At 38.1% G+C, this 24,854-nt stretch overlaps 2 protein-coding genes across 2 annotated transcripts in view; one reads left to right on the forward strand and one right to left on the reverse strand.

The window, feature by feature from the left end:
- The window catches only part of TAFA1 (TAFA chemokine like family member 1), an 856,565-nt gene extending 834,114 nt beyond the window's left edge, over positions 1-22,451 (forward strand). The window contains exon 5 of the mRNA XM_054695452.1: positions 22,346-22,451. Coding sequence (XP_054551427.1) covers positions 22,346-22,429 — 84 coding nt within the window. The 3' untranslated portion in view covers positions 22,430-22,451. The remainder of the gene's footprint in view (positions 1-22,345) is intronic.
- TAFA4 (TAFA chemokine like family member 4) overlaps positions 8,421-24,854 on the reverse strand; it is a 175,860-nt gene continuing 159,426 nt past the window's right edge. The window contains exons 5-6 of the mRNA XM_054695454.1: positions 21,414-21,538; positions 8,421-9,250 (exon numbers count right to left, since the gene is read on the reverse strand). Of these exons, the coding sequence (XP_054551429.1) occupies positions 9,239-9,250; positions 21,414-21,538 (137 nt within the window). The 3' untranslated portion in view covers positions 8,421-9,238. The remainder of the gene's footprint in view (positions 9,251-21,413; positions 21,539-24,854) is intronic.

Genomic DNA, 24,854 nt, shown 5'->3' on the forward strand with positions numbered 1-24,854 from the left:
TTAAGCCCAAATGCTCTAGGTCCTTATTTAAAGCTTTAGTTTCTTTACTTATTTTTTGTCTTGTTGATCTATCCATTGTTGATAGTGGTGTGTTGAAGTCTCCCACGACGTATGTGTTTTCTCTGATGTCGGTTTTCAGAGAGGACAACAGTTGTCTGATATATTTTGGTGCTCCTTTGTTTGGTGAGTATATGTTAATGAGTGTTATTTCTTCTTGAAGTATTGTCCCCTTGATCATAATGTAGTGACCATTGGGGTCTCTTTTTATTTTTTTGAGTTTGAAGTCTGTTTTATCTGATATAAGTATAGCTGTTCCTGCTTTCTTTTTTGGTCCATTTGCTTGTAGGATTGTTTTCCATCCTTTAACTTTGAGTCTATTTTTATCTTTTGTAGCTAAATGTGTTTCCTGGAGACAGCAAAAGGTTGGGTTTTGTTTCTTAATCCAGCCTGTGACTCGGTGTCTATTTATTGAAGAGTTTAGTCCATTTACATTTAGAGTTAATATTGATATGTTAACATCTGTATTTGCCATTGTGTTTGTCTTTCCTTTGATTTTATTTATTCTTTTAATAACTTTTTTTTTTTTTTTTTACTTTTGGCTTTCTTTTGTTGTTATTCGTCCCTCTGAGGTTCTGGCTTTAGGACTCCTTGTAGTATTTTTTGGAGTGGGGGTTTAGTCGTAATGAAATTCCAGAGTTTCTGTTTGTCTGGGAAGGTCCTTATCCTTTCTTCATAGAGGAAGGAGAGCTTTGCGGGATAGAGTATTCTTGGTTGGCATCTGTTTTCTTGGAGTCTGTTGACTATGTCCCTCCACTCTCTCCTTGCCCGTAGTGTTTCTTCGGAGAAGTCTGATGTCAGCCTGATTGGTTTTCCTTTGAATGTTATCTGTTTCTTCCCTCTTGTCAGCTTCGTTATTTTTCCTTGTCCTGGATTCTTGGGAGCTTTACTATTATGTGTCTTGCTGTATTTTTCCTTTTGTCGTGCAAGTTTGGTGTTCTTCTTGCTTCTTGTATATCAATTTTCAGCATTTTCTTCACATTTGGAAATTCTCTTCAATTATCTCCTTGAATATTTTCTCTGTTCCTACATTTCTCTCCTCTCCTTCTGGTATTCCTAGAACTCTTATATTTCCTTTCCTCATGGAGTCAGATAGTTCCCGAAGTCTTTCTTCTGTCTTTTTCCTTTGTACTTCTCTTTCCTTTTCTGTTTTGGTTCTTTTTATTTCTGTGTCTTCAAGAGTACTTATTTGTTCTTCCATTTCATCTATTCTGCTTTCATTGCTTTTCCCAGAGTTCTTTAGTGCCTCCATTAATTCTTTGATCTCCTGCATTTCTTTTACTTCCCTCTTTAGGGACTCAATTTCATTCTTCTGATCGTTGATTATTTTTCCCTTATCATTGTTTTCCCTTATGACTTCTGTCAGTTTTTTAATCATGGCAATTTTAAATTCTCTTTCTGATAAGCTCAGAAGATCTTCCAAGTTACTGTCGTTGCAATCTGGGGGACGGTTTGCTTTTTGTGGTGTGCTTTTTTCCCGAGGAGTTGTTAGATTGGGTGTGGTTCTTCTACTCCCTACTGTCTGTTTTCTAATTTGCCGTATGCATTGGGATACTGTGTTGCTGGGACTGGCCGGCCCCCAGCTCCCCTCTGGCTCCTCCAGGAGCCATCTGTTGGTTTCAAGCAGTCTTCACTGAAGAAATGTCCCTATTCTAAAATGCCGATGCAGGGACATGCTCCCCAGCATGCCTGGTCTGCCCTGGCAGTGGGTTCCTGCTCCCCCTCTGGGCTCGGACTGCAGGCCAGAAGGGGCCTGGCGTGGGCTAACTTCCCAGCTCACCTCTGGCTCCTCTGGGAGACTTCTGCTGGTTTCAGGCAGTCTTTACTGAAGAAATGTCCCTGTTCTAAAGTGGCCATGCGGGATGCGCTCCCTGCGTGCCTGGTCTGCCCCAGTGGTGGGTTCCCACTCCCCCTCTGGGCTCTGACTGCAGGCCAGAAGGGGCCCCGCAGGCATGGGGACCTGGGCAGCCATGATCCATGTATCCTTTTCAAGTGTGCTGCTTCTCTGCACAAGCTCACCGGCTGGCCTGGGGCTGTGTGTAGGTCTCTGGGAGTCTTTATTTTTCTCTAATGGCGCCTGGAGCCATTCGCTCACCTCTGCAGCGAATCCTGCAGGGTTCTCCACAGCTCCAGTTCATGGGGTGTGGTGGATGAAGTAGTTCCTTTCCACTCTCAGTCCCACTTGATGCATAGTTTGTTCTTGTTGGTTGTTTTAGTTTTTTTGTTTTTTCCTCCTTCCTGTTGGTCGGAGAGTGCTGCTTTGTGGGTGGGGGAGGGTAGCAGGGTTCTGAGCTTTCCTCCCTTCTAGTCCTCTTTTATGGCAACTTTCTTCTTCGGGTAGTTTGCTGGAGTCATCCATTTATCTTCCATGTCCCAGTTTTCACTAGGACCTGCTGCTTTTCCTCCCTGTTAACTTTTTTTTAATGGGAGATCTTAACTCGTGTTTCCTCACTGCCATGTTGATCTGCCCCCTGTCCTTAGATTATTGAGGCATTTTTGATTTCTTCTTTGTTTTCTTCATTAACCCAGTCCTTCATAGTGTGTTGTTCGGTCTCCATATATTAAAGGATTCCCAGCTTTCTTTTGATAGTTTATTTCTACTTTGATACTTTCATGATCTGAGAAGATGTTATGTATGATTTCAGTCTTCATATTATGCTTAATGTTTATTTTGAAACCCAGAATATAAAGTTGTAAGGTTACTTGACTAAGGTATATATGTATATAAACGGCTCCTAGGCATAGTGCTAAAGTGCTGACTAGTGCTGTATTATAGCACAAAAAGGTTTTCATGTGCCTTGTGAAGAAATTACATTTGTTAAATAGGATTTGTTTGAGCATGAGTTATAGTACTGTTGGTCAAAAATTCAGTCTGCACCAACCAACATTAATATATTAATTAAGGTGTCCTTGAAGAGGAACATACATAAAACATGGTTATGTATTGATAGGTTAATGAAAATATGACCAAAGTCTCAGAGGCACAGCCCTGTATTTCCCATAGGAACAATGATACAGTATTAATTGTTTGTGGTGATTTTATAGAACTAACTTCCATGCCTAATAACTAGACAATGCTGAAGAGGCAAAGTAACTGAATCTTCGCACATTGTTGGTGAGAATGTAGAATGGCATCACAACTCTGGGAAAAAGGAGGGGAGTTACCTAATTACCCAGAGTGGAAAACATGGAATTCAGAATTCTCCCCACCATCTCTGAGGAGGAGGAGTGCTCCTCATTCCCATGGGGCATTTGGAAAAAAACATGGCTGTTTTAGGCTATGCGGGGGAAGGTTCCACCTCCTTCCTACTGCAGGGGAATGAAGTAAGTGCATGTTTACAGACAGGCACTGTAGGGGTGGCACAACTCCAGGCTGAGAGATGGGAGGACAGGATTCCATCCATACACCACCCCACCCTGCAGCACCCACTGGGCTAGGGGCTGGGGCACATGGTTTTCATATTGTTCGATCAAGAAAAAGCAGATATGGTTAAAGGTTTCTGTGAAGTTGGGTTGCCCTTTTCCCAGTTCTTTGCATGAAAGAAACTAAGATTTGGGGGTTGGGGGGAATACTTTTTGTCTGCACCATTGGCCTTTTTTATTTTTCAAATTGATTACAGTTTCCCTTTTTGCCCAAGCTGATTTACATAGAACACAAGAAAAGAAGTCCAGGACCTCACTGCCAAGTTTTTCCTTGAGTCCTATAGCCTGTCTGCCTTTTCTCTATCTGAGTCCTCTGCTAGGTGAATTATGTATTTTGTCCAAGTATTTTTGTTGCAATTAGCAGAAGTAAAATGGAATGTGCCTTGTGCAGAATCAGAGTGGCTGTACCTTTTTGAAAGTTATTTAGGATTTCTGCTATTTTACTTTGAGGAATAAGTCTGTGATTCATATTTTGCTCGTGTTGACCTCTGAACTTTTTAATTTCCTATAAATAGAAATCTTGAGTCGAATCTTAAGAGCCTTCTAAGGCTCTTAATATGCAGTATGTATAATGTCGCACTATAGTCCTACGACACTTGCAAGATACTCTTTATATTGATCAAACTTAAATATAAGACTATTCAGTCTCGACTGTCATAAAAAACTACAAACCACAAGCCCATATATATCATTTATAAATTATACCTTTTTCACTTTTGTATTGAGGTATATATCTTTTGCCTACTAACTTGTAAAACTGTAAATATGTGGGTAGTAGTATTTTCTATGCCACATAACCTGTGGATATTCTTCCCACTTTGACCTTTAGTTTATGTGGTTTTGGCATGTACAAGGTTTTGCTTTTTAGGTAGTCAAATCTATCAGTTTTTACAAATATTTTCTTGTTGAATAGATCCTGATTAGATTCTTGAGTGTAAACTGATTCCACTCACCTCCTGACTATTTTCTGCATTCAAGATGTCAGGAGAGAAAGGAAAAATCAGCATAGCTTTCTGTAAACCACAGGAAAATGAACGCAGTAACAAACAGGGAGGGTATTCTGTATTAATCTTTTGTCTAATCACTACCCAAACTGAACTACCGAGAGTAGGATTTCAGATTTGGAAGTAGAGAACCAAAGTTCATTTGCTTGCTTCAATTCCTTGAACATTAATTACAGCTACTCAATTAATAATTCAGAGTCCTGAACTATTTTGATAACTCCTCATTAAGTGAATCAAAGCTGAGAATTAAAGGATGGGTCAGGGACCCTATCCACAAAGAGCAAAGACCCAAGTGAACGACATGAAAGAAGTGTCATTTACATTCCTAACATGTAAGCAGCCTATGAATATTGATAGCACCAAATAGGCGAGAAAAGGACTGAAGTATGAGCTCACAGAGCCTGCCTTTGTTCACAGCCCAAAATCAATACTACGAACACTACCCAATATGCTTCAGTAACTGTTCATCAATTATTTACTGGGCTCTTTTGTTCAAAGTTTCTGTTTACAAGATTACTTTGTAACTTGAAGTGATTGTTTCCCTCCCACATGACTGTTGGTCAGGGCTTGAGTTTTTTAGGAGATACACTTGAAAGAATGGTGTTTGTGTGTATGTGCTGGGGCTGTCATGAAGATGCAAATGCAGGTTTGCAAAGTTCAAGTCAGGATACCTATACAGTATGTCTTTCTTTCCAGTGGAGATCAGACTTCTACTAAGAGGGAGAATAGGCCCAAGACATTGCCCTGCCCATGAAGACAACACAAGCATTTTCAATATTATGTCAACCTGAAATCCAAAGTCAAAGGCAAGCAATATTCCTTGAGTTGTTTTCCTAATTTGTCTTGCTCTGTGTTCTCAAAGTTCTGCTTTGGAAATGAGAAAGCACTTTCAGTTTACCTGGTCCCAATTGTCTTAAATCTTAAGCCTCCATTTTAAGATTAGGACCTGCTCCGTGGTTCTATTTGTAAAAGGTGAGCTGAATGATAGATTATTTATAAAAAGACACAACTATATCAAGAGCTTATTTTTTGCTTAGCACCATGCTAGTAAGTTCTTGATATAATATTCTTATAAAAAATACTCGTATGAAGTGAATGCATATCCCCATTTTATAGATAACTCAAATTGAGATTGTAAAGCTTTGAGAGGTAACTAACAAAGCTAATATTCAAACTTTGGCTTGTTTGCCTCTAGCACCTGAACTTCTTGCCACTATCTTTTTAAAAATATTTTATTTATCTTCTGACATCTTTGTTAATTTGTGGATAGTATTGATTTCTTCCCTCCAGTGTGGTCTCTGTAGTTATCCCACCACCCCAGCACCTTGCTATCACCATATACTGTTCCAGTGAACTGATAAAAATCATCACATTCTTCCATGGTGTAGAATAGAAATTGGCCAACTTTTCTGTAATGGGTCAACCAATAAATATTTTAGGTTTTGTAAGCCACATGGGTCTGTGGCAATTAATGTGCTCTTGTAGTGCAAAAGCAGTCATAGGTGATACAAGTAAATGAATGATATCACTGTCTGCCAAGAAATCTTTGTTTACCAAAACGCAATTTGGGTTTGACCTGTGGGCTGCAGTGTTCTGGGTCCAAGTGTAGAAGAACTCACAGCCTGTAGGTAAAACTCAATAATGCTTTGCCTATTTCAGAGAGATCCTAATTGCTAATCATTGAACTAGCATTTCATTCATCCTTCATTAGTGAGTTCCTAAAAGCCCACTAAAAAGTATTTTGAGCAGCAGTATTTTCTAATACTGGAGAATTTCATTTTGGTGAGGCTTTTTTTTTTATAAATTCACAACCTTGTGCACAACAAACTTTCCCCTAAAAAATTCTATAGTGTGGGCAAAAATTAAAATGAGAGGAGGTAGCCAACGCATCACAGCATTGGATTAGAGAACAAACTATTTTCAAAGAACAAGCTGTCTTCTCTTACACCCAATAGTGTTGATATGCGAGAATAAGGGTGCAGTGTTTCTGCCTCATCACCTCCACAAAACCTTGCAAATGCATCTAACGTGTTGGGGCTGCATTTCCCCTCAGGCAGATCTGCTCAAAAGTTACCTGGAGGACTGGAGTCCTGCCAGTATACAGAGTGGCCAACACACCCTTCATCTGATAGTCCCAGTGGAACTACTGGTTAGGCCGGTATTTTCAATATTATCCCAGATCAACAGTCTTTTATATAAATAGAAAACTATGGCTACTCTATTAAACTCAAATAGAAATTCAACTGTAAGTATCTTACCCTAAAAATATTAGCTGTGTGATCTTTTTCAACAAGGTAATGTGAGACTGTGCCCAACACCTAGTCTTTGCCACTACAAAATCTGATAAAGCATGGCCAAATACTATCCAGACTCTAAGGACTGCCCATCCTCCTGACACCTAGAACACAGAATACTAGATACTCAAAGTACTCAAAGAAAAGTAAATACTTTATTTTTTTTTTCATGATTCCTCATTGTATAATTCTAAAAGTAATTAGTGTGAATTTGGGCAAGTTTAATTTTATGGAGCCCAAAATTGCCCTTTATAAAACAGGAATAGTCATAAAGACCCCCAAGTTGAATAAAAATGGATTAGTGTATACGGTAACATACTTTCCCAACAATTCAGCTTGGGGGTGGGGGTGGGGGTTTTGGGAAATCCATTGTGCGTTTACAGAACATTTCCAATTTTCCAAGAGTAGATGTTAAAAGTATAAATGGTTTAGAGCAGCAAGTCTGGACCTAAGGGAGAACTCTAGAATTTAGGAGGTTGCTGGTTCCTTTGGCATCTGTCTAGGCTGAGTCTAAAGTCCAGATGTTCAGGCTGACTGAGTCCACAGTCTATAAAAGATTGAGGGTTTCTCAGCTATGGAGGGTACATATGGGACAGTTTGAGGGCCTGATGCTGACATGACTAGTATCCTCAAAATTCCCTCGGTATCTTCTGCTTTAAATTCAGTAAAATGCAGATAATTTTCCTATCTATTTCCCTACAGGAAAGGAGTAGGAATGGTACTATTAAAGCTTCCCAAAAAAAGTCCCATTATAGGGCTAACTTTTAAACTAAGTAAAAAATATACTTTGAGGCAATAATGGATGAAATGGTAGCTTTGATACCTGCCATTTTCTGAAATGGACAATTTATTCCCTGGAAGTAGTTTACACCTTAGAAATGTGCCTCAAGGTGAAGCAGTGTCATTTTCACTTGCTCTTATTTGTGGTAAAATTATTTGGGAGAAGAAACAAAATAACCATCTATATAAATGTTCCAAGTTTGCTACATAGTGAACTTCCCCCCAAATTAAATATTATTCCTTTAAAAGTTGTTTTCACATGTACAATTAAAATGGAAAGCCTGGGATATTAATACATTCTTAAGACATGAAATAATCACAGAAACATATATGCCATCAGCAGAGTGAATTTTTTTTTATTTTATATGAGAGTAACAATTCTAGTAAGTATTGAAGTCAAACAAAACTTTGCAAACAGATGAGTATCATTTCCATTTTTCTGCAAGAATAAAATCAAACAGATGTATTTGTTGTTAGAAACAGTATTATAGTATTATTTTCTCCTGTAATTGTGTAAGGACAGTGATAGTAGTGCAGAAAGTATGTTTTTGGCATTTCTTAATATATAAAAATCTATCCCACATTATTACAGTATTATGTGTTTTAATAACATTAAGCATTTTAAAAATCTGGGTCAGTTGCTTTTTATCTAGAATGTTTCTGCATGACAGCATCTGAGAAATTATAAAGACACATCTGCTCAAAATCATTAAACTGAGATAAAATGACTCAGATTTAGTACACTTAAAGAATAAAATGACTGAAATATAAGTAGGGAAAGAGCTAGACTGAGAAGAAATCATTTTTGGTCTAAAATTTGTGCATTTAAAGACTCCTGTTTAGGAATTAACAAAAACTGGTTAAAAGGTATCACCCTTGATCATTTGATATTTTAAATGATTTATCTATAAGATTACACAGAATCCACAAGACTTCCAAAGATTTTATTTGTTTGTGAACATGTCATGATTGAGCTTTGGTTATAAAATACTGCAGTTGATACGTTTTCATAAACACTCTGTTGAAAGAGAGCACTTAAGTTAAAATGCTTCCATTTGATGTTTGCTAACCTGACAGTAAACTTAAAATTTTAAACCCTCAGAAGCAAAGATACAAATGCACACACAATAACCCCAGAAAGTCCTTTTATAAGCCTTCAAGGTTTATAAAATTGTCTTCATCATTTAATGACAGCTCATTAATCTACATCTGCAACTATGTTTTGCCAAAATGTTTTGTTATTTAGACTCACCTCAAACCATTCTAATGCAATGACTAATGAAAATCTTCAGAAGAGGAACAGAATGAGGACCCTGTGAAACATCTGTCCATATTCCTTGGTAAAGGCAAAAAGAAACTGAAGATGAAATACTTCTTGAGTGGCAATCCATTTTAAAGTGTCTAGTTTGTTCTTCCAGGGTTTTAGAGGTATGTTCCTGGGGAATCCAGATAGGATATCAATTTGGCAGCCTGTGGCTATAATTCAATGTAATAAAATCATGAAGCAGAGAGGGCAATTAAGTGAATGTCACTCCTCACAGCACGCATACGCAAATGTGATGTTGCTGAAATTCAAGACCATTTCTCACATCTTGGCCAGGAGAATAATCCAAACAAGGGAGCTGTTCATCCTGTCGCTCCTCCAGAACTGAAGCACACCTCTCTCTCTCTCTCTCTCTGCTACCGTGTCACCTAAAAAAAAATCAAATCAGTGAGCATTGAATATCCACCAAAGATAATCCTTCCGTCTACTGAATCTGTATGCCCCTGCCTGCATTGTTTGTACAGTTTAGCAGCTTGTACCTTTATCCGTAACTGACTTCCCCAAATCAACTGTTCAAATCAATTTCTTCTTTACATTTCTTGCTTTTGGGTTACAGAGAAAACATGCATGAAGGTTTTCACAACATGGTATAAAATGTCCTTAGGATTTTTCTGACTCCACAAAATACAATCACATTAGGTTCATTTATGGTCTATCAAGTTAACCCATGCACACTTTGTTACATGCAGCACATTTTCCCCCCAGATGTTTGCTGATTAAAATCAGTGTATGTCAAGATCAAACCATCAAACCATCACTTTGTTACTTTTTAATATAGTTAACTTTAATTTTAAAGATAGGTTATTTTATAAAAGTGCCACATTTATTTAAAAAAATACATCCATCTGAAAGTTTGCAGATTTTTTTCCCATTTTTATTTTTTTATTTTTTTTAAAGATTTATTTATTTATTTATTTATACAAGCACTGGGTACAGTCAGAAGTCGGGAGGGTGAGAGAATTCACCAGAGCCAGAGTGGAGAGCAGAACAGGCAGACTGACGAAGTACACTGCTGAGGGGAGCAGCGGCCGGCAGGAGAGGTCTGCGCTCCATGTGGGACCCTCACCAGCGGCCGGGGATGGAACTGGTGCTGCAGAGGCTGCGGGCAGTTTCTCAGCCCAGCGCTCAACCGCTGCACCACTGGGGAGGCCCCTTTCCCATTTTTAAACACCCTAACTCACTTAAGATGTAAGAAAATAGGCCAACGGTTTCCATAGTTTGATTTGAAATTTTCTGGTTAGGTAAGAAATTTTACAGATTAGATAACCAGTATACCATCCTGGGAAAAATAATAAAAACATGAATCTTTAACATGTCTAGACTATGACAATATTTTCAAGGTAAATTATGTCATTGGATGACATAGTCACCGTGCCTGGTGTTTAGATCCCATGAGGTATTTATTCAAATCTCAGATTTGCTATTAAGTGACATAGTCTTTAAATATTTTATAACTGCTGTTTTGTTTGTGCTGGGGAGATCACAGCAAATGAAACAAAACCCCTGTCAACATGGAGCTTACCTAGAGTAGACGATAGATAAGTACTATCGTAAGCTGTGCAGGCCATAAAGTCGCTGTCACACTACTTAACTCTGCCTTTATACCACAAAAGCAGTCATAGAAAATACGATATGTAAACTATATCTACAGGCATGGAAATTTGGACTTCATGTCACTTAAGTTCTAATTTTCTTTCAATTTTTTTTCCACATTTAAAATGCAAAATCTCCTCTTAGCTCATGGGCCATATAAAAACAGGCCAAAAGTTGTTTGGTCTATCTCACCACTGATGGCCAGCTGCTATTCTAAAAGAGAAACACTGGGTAAACACGGTGTCAGAAGGTGATAGTTCTAAGAAGAAAAGTGAAGTAATATAATGGAGACACGAATGAACAGGAGGAATAGTAGCAGGCTGCTGTCTTAGAGGATTGTCAGGCAGGGAGCTACTGAGGAGACTTGAGGAGTATGGAAAGGGAGCCCCGATTCTCCAAGGGAAGAATTTTCCAGAGAAAGGAGAAAATTGCAAGAGGGCTTTGAGCCCTAAGTGGTCTTTCTCTGGCTGATGAGGTGAGGAAGTCAGGGCCAGACTATCCAAGGGATCACTGTGACTGAAGTGAAGGCAGCAGAACTGTGACAAATGGGATAAAGCACGTGGAGAGAAGTATCAAGGGCAACTCCAAGGTCTTTGGCTTGAGAAACCTGACATTGGAATTAGTCACTTTTTGAGATGGTAGGACTCTTTGCCTAAGTTTGTTCATCCACTAAGTGGAAAATAGCACCTGGGCCCTTCAGTGGTGGTGAGGAGTGAATTACACATGTGAGTAAAATCATATGGCCCTATGTCCTTCATGTGGTTAGCACTCAGATTACTGTCATGTTAGCTGTTTCTGGACCTGTGAAACATCTCTATAAATCCAACAGTGTTTTAGCCATGTTTCAATCTGCTTCTAGGATGTCATCCTCAAAGCATTGCATTTAATTAAGGAAGCGCATTCTCATGTCTAGCTTATTTTTAATCCTATCTGAACTGAAACCTGAATAAGATACTTTGGGATTTATTTTCCTTAAAAAATTTTATTGCTGATTATACAGGGAACTTTCATTGTTACATAAGAATTCTGGTCACTAGGAATCTGCTGACATGTCAATATTAGTATCTGTCTCATGTGACAGGATGCTCTAAGCAAATTTAAGCTCTGGTGATAGGGATCAGGGAAGGCAAGTCTTCAGAGTAAAGGTACCATCTCAGCTTGACCTTGAAAATCAAGTGCAATTTTACATGAGTGAGGGGCTGAAGAGACAAGGGACTATGGGAGTGCATGCCTCACTGCCAAGATGCATACATTGTATTTTCCATCAGTCACCATTGGACAGCATGAATTGAAATGCCTGATACCTTTCAAATAAATGAGGAAAGAAGGGAAAGTTTCTAGACGAAATCCAAGGAAGATCAATGAAATTTTAGATCTGATTATTAGTTGATTTTTTTTTAATTGAAGCAACACTGGTTAACAAAACAATACATGTTACATGTACAGGCTCACACTCATGTGCATAATAGCCCAGCACATCCACCACCAAAGTCCTGATAACCCGCCACCACATTCCATCCAACCCTCTCCAACATCTGTTCACATCCCCTTCCCCTCTGGTAACCTCAGTTCTATTGTCAGAATGCAAGAGTTAGATTTTTTTTTTTTCTTTTTACCTCACATTGGGGTGAGATCATATATTTGTCTTTCATTTCTGACTTTTTTTTTTGCTAGGCATAATCTCTTCATTCTACCCATATTGCCACAACAGGTTAAGATTGTATATTTTTTTATGGAGCTAGTATTTCATTGTGTTAATAGTCCACATCTTCTTTTTCTAGTCATCCATCGGGGGGACAGAGGTTGTTTCCAAATCTTTGCTATCATAAATAATGCTGTGGTGAACACAGTGGTGCATCTATCTCTTAGAATTAGTGGACTTTGTATTTTTTCAGGTAAATACCCAGAAATAGGATAACTAGATCTTAAGGAATTTCTCTGCCTCTCCATACCTTCCACATTGGCTGCAGCAATTGACATTCCCACCAACAATATATAAGTGTTCCCATCCGTTCACATCCTCTGGTATAAGAACCATTCTGCCAGCTATGAGGTGATGTCTCAATGTTTTTTCAATTTGCATTTTCCTAATAATAAGAAATGATGAACATCTTATGTTCTTAGTGGTCATCTGAGCATCGTCTTTGGAGACGACTATACAGACCTTCTGTCCATTTTTAAGACTAGGTTGTTTGTTATTGCTGAGTTTTATGAGTTCTTTGTATATTTTGGATACTAACCCCTTGTTGATGTATGATGTGCAAGTTAAGTATTGGCTCATATCCAAGTCTTTAATCCATTTTGAATTAATTTTTGTGCAGGATGTAAAATAGCAGTCTAGTTTCACTCTTTGGTATGTGGCTGTCCAGTTTTCCTAACGCCATTTGTTGAAGACATTTTCCTTTCTCCACTGTATGTTCTTGGTTCCTTCATTGTAAATTAAGTCCATATAGGTGTGGGTTTATTTCTAGGCTCTCAATTCTTTTCCATTGGTCTGTGTGTTTATTTTAATTCCAAAAATAGAGTGTTTGAGGTGCTATCATTTGGTAGTATAGTGTTTCTTTTGTCTCAGGGTTGCTCTCTCTAATTGGGGACTTCTAGGGTTCCATTCAAATTTTAGTATTGTTTGTTCTATTTCCTTGAATAATGCCATTGGAATTTTGATAAGGAATGCATTCAATCTTCATATAGCTTTAAGTATGATGGCCACTTTAACCATGTTAATTCTCCCAATCAATGAGCACAGAATATATTTCTATTTCTCTGTATGTCTTGTATTTCTTTTTTATTTATTATACAAGCACTGGGTACAGTCAGAAGCACAGGAGGGTGAGAGACTTCACCAGAGCCAGAGCAGGGAACAGAACAGGCAGACTGACGAAATACACTGCTGAGGGGCGCAGCGGGCGTGGCAGGAGAGGTCTGTCGCACCATGTGGGACCCTCCCCGGCGGCTGGAGATCCAACCAGCACTGCAGAGGCTGCGGGCAGCTTCACAGGCCAGCTCTCAACCCCTGTGCCACGTGGGGAGGCCCTGTCTTGTATTTCTTTTAATAGTGTCTTATAGTTTTTACCTCCTTTGTTAATTTTATTCCTATTTAATTCATTTTGAGGTGACTGTAAATTGGTTATCTAAACAATTTTCTTCTGTGTTTGCATATAGAAATACAACAGAATTTTGTATATTTTGTAGCCTACAACTTTAGTGATTTACTTATTTTAGTAGCTTTTTAGTGCAGTCTTCGAAGTTTTTTGTGTATGATCATCTTACCTGTAAATAGCAGTTGTTTTACTTCTTTCCCAACTTAAATATCATTTTTCTTTTTCTTGACTAATTGTTCTAAGACTTACGTTATTATGTTTAATAATAGTGGTGAGAGTGGTTATCCTTGTCTTGTTCCTAATCTTAGAAGAAAAGCTTTTAGTTTTTCACCAGGTGTAATGTTAGCTGTGGGTGTGTCATATATGACCTTTATCAACTTAAGATGTTCTTATAATGCCATTGGCAGGTAGTATCACAAAGAGAAATTGGAACTTTTCAAGTACTTTCTCTGCATCTATAAATATAATCATATGATTTTTATATTTCCTTTCACTGATGTGGTGAATTACACTGATTTGTCTATGTCGAACCATCCTGTATCCCTAGGGTCACAATGTATGATCTTTTAATGTATTGTTGAATACTGTTTGCTAAATTTTGTACAAGATTTTTGTATTTTCATCAGGGATAATGGTCTCTAGTTTCCTTTTTTTTTTAAATGGTGTCCTTGTCTGCTTCTAGTGTCTGGGTAATGTTGATCTTACAAAGTGTATTTGGAAGTGCTTGACAAGGATAGCTTGAAGGTTTATTAGAACTCACTAGTGAAACCATTTGGCTCTGGGCTTATTTTTAGGGAGACTCTTGATTACTGTTCGAATTTCTTTGCTTGTGATTGCTCTGTAAAGGTTTTCTATTTCTCCCTGCTTGTCTTGTATGGTTGTGTGATTCTAAGAATTTATACAATTAATTAGCATATAGATGGTCATAATAGTCTCTATTATCCTTTGTATTTCTGTGGTAGCTGTTATAACTTCTCTTTCATTTCTGAATCTATTTTTAAAGACTTGTCAATTTTATGTTTTCAAAGTACCAGCTTTTGATTTCTATTAAGTTTAGTCAGCTCTAATTTGTACATTGCATTCAATTGGCTTTTTGTTTCATTTCTTTTTCTAGTTCTTTCAGGTTTACGATTAGGTTGTCTGAGACTTATTTTGTGATGGAGGCCTATACTGTTACGATTTCCTTGTGGACTATTCAGTCAGTAGCACATTATTTGATTTCCACATATTTGGAATTTTTCTTGCTTTTGTGATCAATTTCCAGTTTTATACCATTGTGATTGGAGAAAAAAATGATTTCAGTCTTCATAAATTGGCACTTGTCTGGTGTCCAAACAATCTCTACTTGAGAATATTTCATGTGCACTTGAAAATGAAGAGTATTCTCCCTTTTTTAAAAAGAAAGTTCTGTAAATGTTTATTAAACTCATCTGGCCTAATTCATAATTTAATAAGGCTGTTGTGTCCTTGTTAATTTCTGTCTGGTTGAGCTGTTCATTGATATAAGTGGTATGTTAAAATCCCTGACTATTAGTGTAATGCTGATGATGTCTCTCCTTAGGTCTGCTAGTAATTGCTTTAAATCTTGTGATATAAAGTTTCTTCGTATATGAATAGTATGCTTTCTTCATGAATTGACCCCTTCATCATTAAACAATACCATGCCTGTTGTTTCTTGCTTTTATTAGCTGGACATGTATTTTATCTACGTAAAGCTGCCTTTGCCTTTTTAAGGTTATTATTAAGTTTGTAAGGTTGTCTCCCAACCTTTTACTTTGAGCCTATATTTGTCTTTAGAAATTAATGAGTCTCCTCTACAAAGTTGTTTTTTTAATTTTTAAATGAGACAATGCTGGTTACATCATTGTTTGTATTTAGGAAGTATAGGCTACTGCCTTTGTGGGTTGATAGCATAGTACATCTACTATCCTAGTCCGGTGTGCCCCATCCACATTTTGTTATCACCCCTCCCCGGTTCCTCTGTCCACCTCAGCTCTATAGATCACTTTCCAGATTGTTTTTCTTTAGCTTTGTCCTACCCTTTGATTTTTTTCCATATTGCATATATAAGTGACATTATCTGGTAGGTGACTTTTCCTTCTGGCTTACACTGCTTAGCCTATCCCCTTCCAGCTCCATCCAGATTGCTGCAAATGGGATTGATATATCTTTTGTGATCCTCGCATAGTATTCCTGTGTGTGTGTAAGAATATATACATATGTATCTCACATCTTCTTGATCCACTGCTGTTTTGGGGCACTTAGGTTGTTTCCCTACTGTGGCTATTGTAAAATGTGATGCAATGAACAAAAGAGTGTAAGTTTCATTTTGAATTTGTGTTTTTGTAATTACTGAGACATATGGCAGATGCATTTTTAATACTGAGAAACCTCCCTACTGTTTTTCATAGGGGATGGACCAGTCTACATTCCCAGGATTCTTTTTTCGCCACATCTCACCAGCACTTGTGTCTGGTCTTTCTGATATGGGTCATTATTATAGGAGTGAGGTGGTATCTCATTGTGGTCAACACCATTTGCATTTCCTGGACAGTGTTTATGTGATAATGAACATTATTTTCGTATGCCTGTTGGCCCTCTGTCTTCTTTGGAGAAGTGGTGCCTACGTAGCTCTTATGCCCATTTTTAAAGTGGGTTATTTTCCTTTTTTAGATCTTTAATATCTAAAGATATTAGGTATATGGTATGCGAACATTTTTTCTCATTCAGTCCCACTTTTTAATATTCTGTTTTGCTTTCTTAGCTATTGTAGATGAATATGTGAAGAGTCTGTTTTCTTCTGAATTTTATGATTTTGGGTCTCATATTCTAGTGTTTTTACCAATTTTGAGTTGATTTTTATGTATGGTATGAGATAGTGGTCTACTTTATTCTTTTGCATGTGGTTATCCAATTTTCCCAACTCCATTTATTGACAAGACTTTCCTTGATCCAGTGTCTATTCTTGGTTCCCTCAACATAGATTAACTGTCCATATAGAGGTGCATTTTATTTCTGGAATCTTAATTACATTGGTTTCTGTGGTTTTTTTTGTTCCAGTACTGTGCTGTCTTAATTATAAGGCTATAATCTAGCTTGAAGTCTGGAAGTACAATACTGCCATTCTTCTTGGCCAGGATTGCTTTATTTGGGGTTTCATATGAATTTCAGTAATGTTTGTTCTATTTTTTTGAAGACTGCCAAAGGAATTCTGATAGGAAGTTTTCAGCTATTTCCTCAAATAATATTTCCACCTCTTCCTGTTTCTCCCCTCTTTTTAGAATCCCTAAGATGCAAATGTTATCCCATAAGACTCTTAAATAGAAAATACAATACATATAGGTTATTTTTTTAACCCCTTTATTGGTCTGTTTAGGTACTTTTCACCACCCCGTTCCAGGACTGAGCCTGTCTGCAGTTTCATCTTGTCCCCCCAATGTATTTTTTTTTTAGTTCAATTATTGCCTCCTCTATAATCTGTTTGGAAATCTGCCCATGTTTCTCTTTGTTGTACTTTTCATTTTGTATATCTGATCCTAATTTCAGTGAGCATTACTAGGCTGTTAGTTTAATTCTGTTGCAACAGGATTTTTACCCCAGGATTTTGTCTTGATCCACCATTTGGGGTATATTCCTCTGTCTCCTCATATGGTTTGTACTCTGGGTTTATTTCTGTGGATTAGGCTAAAAAACTTTCTTATCCCTGATGAATAGGTATTAGAATTAAAGGTTGCAGAATACAGGTTATGGTATTGGCCCAAGGTGATGGGTTTTCTGTTGCTGTAAAGCCCGTCCTTGACTAGAACTCAAGAGCCAACGCAGAGTGTGGTGAACCCAACCTACAGGGTGGGAGGTGAGAAGTACAGAGGTTGGTGCAGGAAAGCACTGCTCTACCTGGATACTGTAGCTACTTAAGCCAAAGAAGGAGGGGTCTGCAACCCCAGTCAGTTCATAGACAGCTTTTGCTCTAAGCACGACCTGAAACTGACCCTTCAACTGTAACCCGCTTCTGATCTGCACACACTGTTGGCCTAGAGGAACAGAGAAGAGCAAAGCATTAAGGGGGCTTTGGGTTCAGATATTGCAGGCAAGTGCTATGGATGAATGCAGCCCCATTAGCAGCAAAGGTGGCCTAGGTGGTGGGGTGTTTTGTGAGAATTGGCTGTGGAAAACCCCAAGAGAGCTTGACCATGGATGTACCTTATAAGCTCAGTGTTTTCCTCAAAGGCTTGGGTTCCAGTAGTGGAAATAACTGACTGGCAGTTTCAAGAGCCACTGATGGCAGAGGAGTGGGGTGGTTCATCCTTCAACCTGGCTCCTTAATTCATTTCAATCACTGATATCTCCCAGTGCCAACAGACAAAATATTCTGGCGAAGATGCCCATCAACTCTACATTCACAGGGTAACTGTCCCTCGTTAATTTCCCAACTGAGATTTAAATTTCAACAAATACAAATCCTTCAATTAGATCTGTGCACCTTTCATTCATCTTGTCCCTTTGTGCTCAGTCCTGGGGCCTCTGCTCCCCAGAGCCCAACTTGCTTTCCAAAGGAAAGTCCCTCCATTTGGACACATGCAGCCCCCTTGCTGGTGCAGTTCCGAGATACTGGGACACGCAGCTGGGGAGTAAGCTTCCAAGTCCCTAGGAAAAGACTGAGTAACGAAACCCTCCCAATCTCGGGAATCCACCCAAGAGCATTCTCGTGAGACAGTGGCTCAGGCTTTTCTAACCTTTCTAATGGTTTCTGTTGCTTTTCCTTGTGGAGACATGATCCTCTCTTCTCAAAGGCAGTGACTCCTCCAAAGATGTAGATTTATCACTTTTCGGCCTTTTAGCTAAGATCAAATGTAAAGATGTAGACTTATTGTGGGAAGGAAGTGAGTCTAGGATTTTGCTAGTTTGCCATCTGCATTTTAGGATATTTAGTAGCACTGCTGGCCTTAATCTGTCAACTGAAATGTCCTCTTGTGGGCAAAATTGCCCCTTGTTGAGAAATTCTGCTCTAAAGACAGAGTTCTTGTTTTTTAAAAATGTATACTGAAGATGAAGAACATTAAGAAATGTAAAATTTCTTGAAATTCAATAGGAGTTATTTGTACTTTCAAACAATACAAAATCCTGGCAAATTACCAGCTTTGGTGCTAAGCAGACGTTGTATACTTGTTAGGAGCCTTAATATTGATGATGCAAATAAGTACTATTTTGCACAATTTAAGAAATGGAAAATTGAGGTGTTATGACAGTGTAAGAATTATATTTGCCTATAAGATGTAGTACTCTGTCCTCTCTGGAGATATTAAAAACTACACGGACAGAGTAAACTCAATGCCAACTTTTTATACCTGGGAAAGACAAGATGACCGGTTAGGGAATTGTGCCCTCATTTTCATATCTCCATCTCAGGCTATTAATATCCCAAGTTGACTGCTAACTCTTCATATTTGCATTTAAATGGAACATAAAAGTCTGACAGAGGTGGCTTACTGAAAACAATCTTATTTTTTAGCCTTTCAGTATTTTGATGCTGTTGTGTATGAACTAGTTATGGAAAATGGAATCTATTTTGTTACATAGTTAATACCCCCTCTATAGAGGCAATTGCTCTACTTTTATAGGACCACTGTCTCATCTGTAGTATAAGGTCAGTGTTGAACTTAAGAGAGATAGCTTCTGTGAGAATGAAGTTCCTCATGGAAGCATGTCACAGCTCCACAAATGAATTTATTCTATGTGCATAGATTCATTAAAGACATAAAATATTTTATGCAATGCAAATCACATAGACTTGGATTTATAAAGGAAACTTTATACATTTGAGACTTTGAGATTCTCAAGTGACATATGACTAAAAAAAAATACAGCCAAGTATCATGATAGCTTGGGGAACTGTATTATGTTATTACAATTTTTCAAAGTGCTAAATAAAATGTCACTACCTTTGAGGATTTAGCCAGAGCAAACTTAAAAATCCCAGCACACTTTACCAAAATGCCCTCTCTGACTACACAGAAACAGAGTGGGTGCCACTATGGCAAGAGACTACGGAACTCATTCTTTCCTGAACATCATTATCTTGTGCTCGTGGTCTTATTTTATGTGTATGAATCAACACAATACTTCTGAAATGCAATGTGACTACAAGAAATGTGATGAAAGAATTTTTATCATTTTGGGATCTATGACCCTAGCTTATTGGGAACGCGAAGATTTTTATGTCAGAGGATAGGGTGATATGTGTGAAATGGGTCTGTGAGGAAAGGACTATGGAATTACCTTAAAGTAGGGAGGATTTGCTTAGCAAATACACTTGGGATTACAAAGATTGAAAGCTTTCTGATGGCTTAGTAGAGTAGCTGATAGAAATGATAGGCATATTAGCCTCCTTCCTCTACCAACAAATGATGTCATGACCTTCCACTGTCCTGGGTATATGAGCATATTGAGGTCATTTATCCTTGTCATCTTGGTATCACGAACAAGGGCAAGGTAATTGAAATTAATGCTAATTTTGAAATTATAATTTCAACTAGATAATCAGGAATTAATTTAACTTAGTGTAATACTGAGAATTTGATATAATGTCAGCTGAAATATTTATTAGATGTTATAAAATAGATAGCTCATGCATACTCAGAACACAACCTCTTTTAATCTCAGTGATCGAAGACAAATTGGAACTCAAGTATTTTGTAATTCACAATACTCAGACAGAAACCAGATGATAATCCATTCAAGAGTTGTTATATACCTCTTAGAGGGCCAAAAGCTTCAATAGCAACCAGAACTAAAGAGTTACCACATTCCAATATGTCTAACTCTAATAATGCCAGAATGGCCTGATTTTGTTTCTTAATTTTCATTCAAGAAATAGCTCCAGAACCAGCTGGATGTGTCAGTAATGATCAGGGTCAACAAAAATAGACCTGACCCTGACTTCACAGCTCTCCCTTACACAGAAAGTGCTCAGCAAATAAGCATACCAATTCACATAAAATGCAACCATAGTAAGTGCTTGGATGTATAGGGTACATGAGCCCAATCAGAGAAAGATTCCCTAAAGAAATAATGGTTAACTAGAGTAGCAAAGGATGGATGCCCATTCCATGAAGGACACAGGACTAGCTGATGTCTGGTGCAGAACAAATGAATGGAAGGTGACTTGCCAGGCTATTTTGGGCCAAACAAGTAGAGGCAGCATAGGAAGATCTGGGGTGAGCTAGTTTATAAGATTGCCATCATTTTTATGAAATGCATCATTGTATAGAGAACAGACAGGAAGGGAACAAGAGTGGCAGCAACTCAGTAGCCCATAGTAGACAGGAGATACAAAGGGGGACTGGACGGGGGTTGTAGTTCAATGAGACAAAATCATGGAAAGACTTGGAAGTAACAATTTTAAGAACAAAATAAAGAACTGGGTAGAATTTGAAAGAGGAGGGACCATTTGGAGAGGAAACTGTTGACTTGAATTGGTCTTCTACCATTAAATCTCCTTGCAGACAGTAAGGATTTCCATCTTAATCATTTTTATGTGGATTCTTGCCACGCTGTTTTTATGTTAGTCTAGCTTCTCTAAAGCCTGTAAGGTGAGCTCATGAAGGAGCTGAAATGATTTAGCAGCCCCACCTAAAATGAGTTCGCCCACCATTGCTTTGAAAAGCTTTCTTCCCAGCATCACCCTTTATATCAGAACTTTCAAAGACCACAGTCATAGGATGGCACTGCCCAAGCAGGATTATCAATATAACGTTCTTTTGATACACCTTCTTTTGATGGCAGGGATAAAATCAATAAGGTGCTCATATTGTGATAGTTGTGTTTTGTCTATACTTGCCTTTGTAGTTTTGACTTTATTGCCACTGCTACAGGACCAACCTGAGTAATCTGGCAACACTTTACAATCCTCTCCTTCCAAACAAGGATTCATGTGACACCACCATTTCTGAATCACAATGGAGGCTGAAAAACAAAGGTCAAATGAGACTTGTGACATGATTTCTTCTCCACATAGGCACAACATAAAGCTCAATACTTAGTACACTGACTTCAAAAATAGCTAAGAATTATTTCACCATATATGAATTTAAAGAATCCAATTAACTATACTTATAAAATGTTTTGTAGAAGCCCTACCTGGGTTTGAACTGCCCACACTAATTTTTTTAAGGACCTTCAACTAGCTGTTGAACTCCTCTCATTCTGTTTCTTCATCTGAAAACAGGAATAAAAAAGTAAAATGGGATAAAAAGAGAACCTTAGCCCAGGATGTCAAAAGGACAAAATGAATCCATTTGGATGCCCCGGCTGATTGGAGTCAGTGTTCTTAAAAAATTTTAGCTATTACAGATGGTTCCTAAATTTCTATGGTTTGACTTGTAACTTCTTGACATTATAATTCAAAAGCAATTTGCATTCAATAGAAACCATACTTTAAATTTTTACCTTGGCTGAGCTAGTGATGCTGGGTGGTAGCAGCTCCCAGTCAACCAGGCAATCCCAAGTGTAAACAACCATTCTGTTTTTCATTTTCAGCACAGTATTCAATGCTTATTATGAAATAGGCTTTGTAATTAGATGATTTTGCCCAACTGTATGTGTTCTGAGCAAATTTAAGGTAGGTTAGGCATATTAAATGAACTTTCAAATTATGCTTCATATTATGGATTTAGCAGAATGTAATCCATGATAAGCTGAAGATCTGTTTTGTGGTCATCCTCTTTAGTTGTTACAGGTAATAATGACGGTAAACATTTCTATTACATCCAGCAGCTGATGCTGACCCCTTGGAAGTCCATTGCCCGACGCCAGATGAAGAAAGGGGGAGGACCTGGCCCTCTCTCAGAAACCTGACAACTTAGCTCACTTTGCATTCCTGTCCTCCTTACCTCACCATCCCTGAAGCAGTTCATCAATAAATTGCTTTGTATTTTAAGCCCCCTAAGCAGAAACCAGCATTCCTGTTCTCTGGGCCTGAAGGCAGATGAGGAGAAGTGGAGGAAACACCATTCACTTGCCTGGTGAGTCCCATTGATGTAGCAAGTCAGAGTCAGTCACTGGGCTGGTATAGAATAGAGCTGCGTGGTTGGAACGTATAGTTTAGCTCTGGTTTTCTTGAAATAGCAACAGTTTGATAGACTATATTTCCACAAGAAACTTAAACATCAAGTGCAAGCAAATCTCTATGAATGGTAATAGTTACTTTTTGAGTACTGAGCATCCTGCTAATAACTGTCTTCCTTGCATTCCCTAAATTCAATCTTACTGAGACCTTGAGGTTAAACATTACTATTTGCCTGCATTTTATAGACAATAGAAAACCAAGGCATTAAATAACTCACCCAAAGGCAGTCTGAAAATGGTCAGGGAGCAGGCATTTGGATGGAGGCAGCCCAATGCTAGGGTCCACACTCTAACCCTAAAATATACACCTCCTTCCCTAAACCATCAATCTCTTGTAGAAACAACTCCTTGGATGGAAATAACAATAAAAGTAGGTAACAAAGCAAGCCAGTGCATTTCAAACACTCCTGTCAGGCAAATGCAACGTGGCATGATGAAGACACAGGATGGTTTCATTATCAACTGAGGAGATCAAATATGTGCCTTCTCTATGTGGGGCCACTGTTACTGATTCTAGTCAAACACTGAGCTACTGTCTGGTTATTTCCATCAAAACCAATAGTTCCTGAGTGAGACAAGTTTGTGATCCAGGATAACCACTTGCTATTTAAATTAGAAGTGCCAACACTGAGAAAGGAATATAGCCAAATGGGTAATTAATTTTGTCAGAGACTGCCCCTGCACATGAGTGGATGGATATTAGGGCCAAGTCTGAGAGAGTTATATATGTTTTGTCATTTTCAAAACTCTATCTACTTTTACTCTTTTGATTGTCCCAACAGCCTTTAAAAGCAGGAAGGCAGATGATTCCTGAAACAAAAACTAGAATTTTCTACAAAAATTAGGGAAGTGAGGGAAGAGGTATTAAAATCTAGATTTTTGTCTTGATCTAGCAGGTGCTAAAACCAACCACAATTTACAGCGATAGTTTGGGTGCTATGTAGAATTTGGCAATATTCACAGCGCTGGGCAGTCCTTCATGACTTTCTAAATGGGTTGGTCCCAAGTGGTTACACAGATAAGAGATTCCAACCCTTTTTAAAAAAATACCATCTGCAGGATTGGAAAAGTTATACAAATGTTGACAGGGTTTCTTTATATTTACACAGAATTGAAACTGAATCTAAAATGCTTTTTTTAATCTTTAAAACTGTTCCTTAGACAAACTATCTTCTACTCACGGTGGGAGCTGATGGACTCAGAGGTATCAGCGCTACATGGAAAATTCAAAAGAAGCCTTGGCAGATGGTGAGTAGTCTGTCCAACTTAAGGCAGAAAGACAGTGAGTGGCATTCCTGAGTCAGTAGACATGCACGGCTGAAGTGGGGTGAGGGGGCCACAAGAAGGACTAAGCTGAGAGAGCCCCCCAAAATAGCTTCCCATTCATTCTCAACGAATTCAAGATTAGACTTCTCTGTGGAGTAGGGAGCCATGGTAGGTTTCTGAGCAATACCGTGTGTAATGACTCAGGGAAACTTTTGTGTCTACAAGAACTGACCTATCATGAGATGAAAGGATTGGGGACAGAAATGAGCCTAAAAGAAGACCAAGTGAGGTAAGAAATCTGGGAATAAATTCCCTGCAAAGGAAATAGAATGAATTAGATGGTCTCAGCTTCATACCAGTATTTCCTAACTGGATTCATAGGAACCCAAGATAATTCAAATGCTTAAAGCCAGAAAAGCAGCTTCGGAGGGAAATGATGGATTCACGCATTCATCATACCAAAAATATTATAATCCTTAGTTTAAGGACTTCAATTATGTAAATAAAAAAGGAAGACTATACAGTTAAGCTCTTATAAAATTATTTGTTTTAAGTGGAAGATACATAATGCTTTTGTAAAGACGGCTTCTTTAATAGGCTCCTGAGAATAGCAAGCTGCCTTGGAATTTAAAATATTTGCAAAAATCATTTTCCTCTTTATATAATACATAGATTGAGGTGCCCCTGTAAGTAGATACTTGATCTCCACACCAATAAAAGCTACCAGAGGAGCCAAAACATAGATTCCAAATTCTTTTTGAGTTAAAATTGGCTAAGTAAGGTAAGGGTTTGACCTGAAAGTGAGTAAATAAGGTGACTGAGCAGCCAGAAAGTTCAAGCTCGGAGTTCATAGTCACACTAAACACTGAAGCAAAGGATCCAGAAGTAG

This window comes from Talpa occidentalis, unplaced genomic scaffold, assembly GCF_014898055.3.
Source record: "Talpa occidentalis isolate TD23 unplaced genomic scaffold, MPIMG_talOcc4v2.1 talOcc4.10, whole genome shotgun sequence".
Classification (NCBI taxonomy): domain Eukaryota; kingdom Metazoa; phylum Chordata; class Mammalia; order Eulipotyphla; family Talpidae; genus Talpa; species Talpa occidentalis.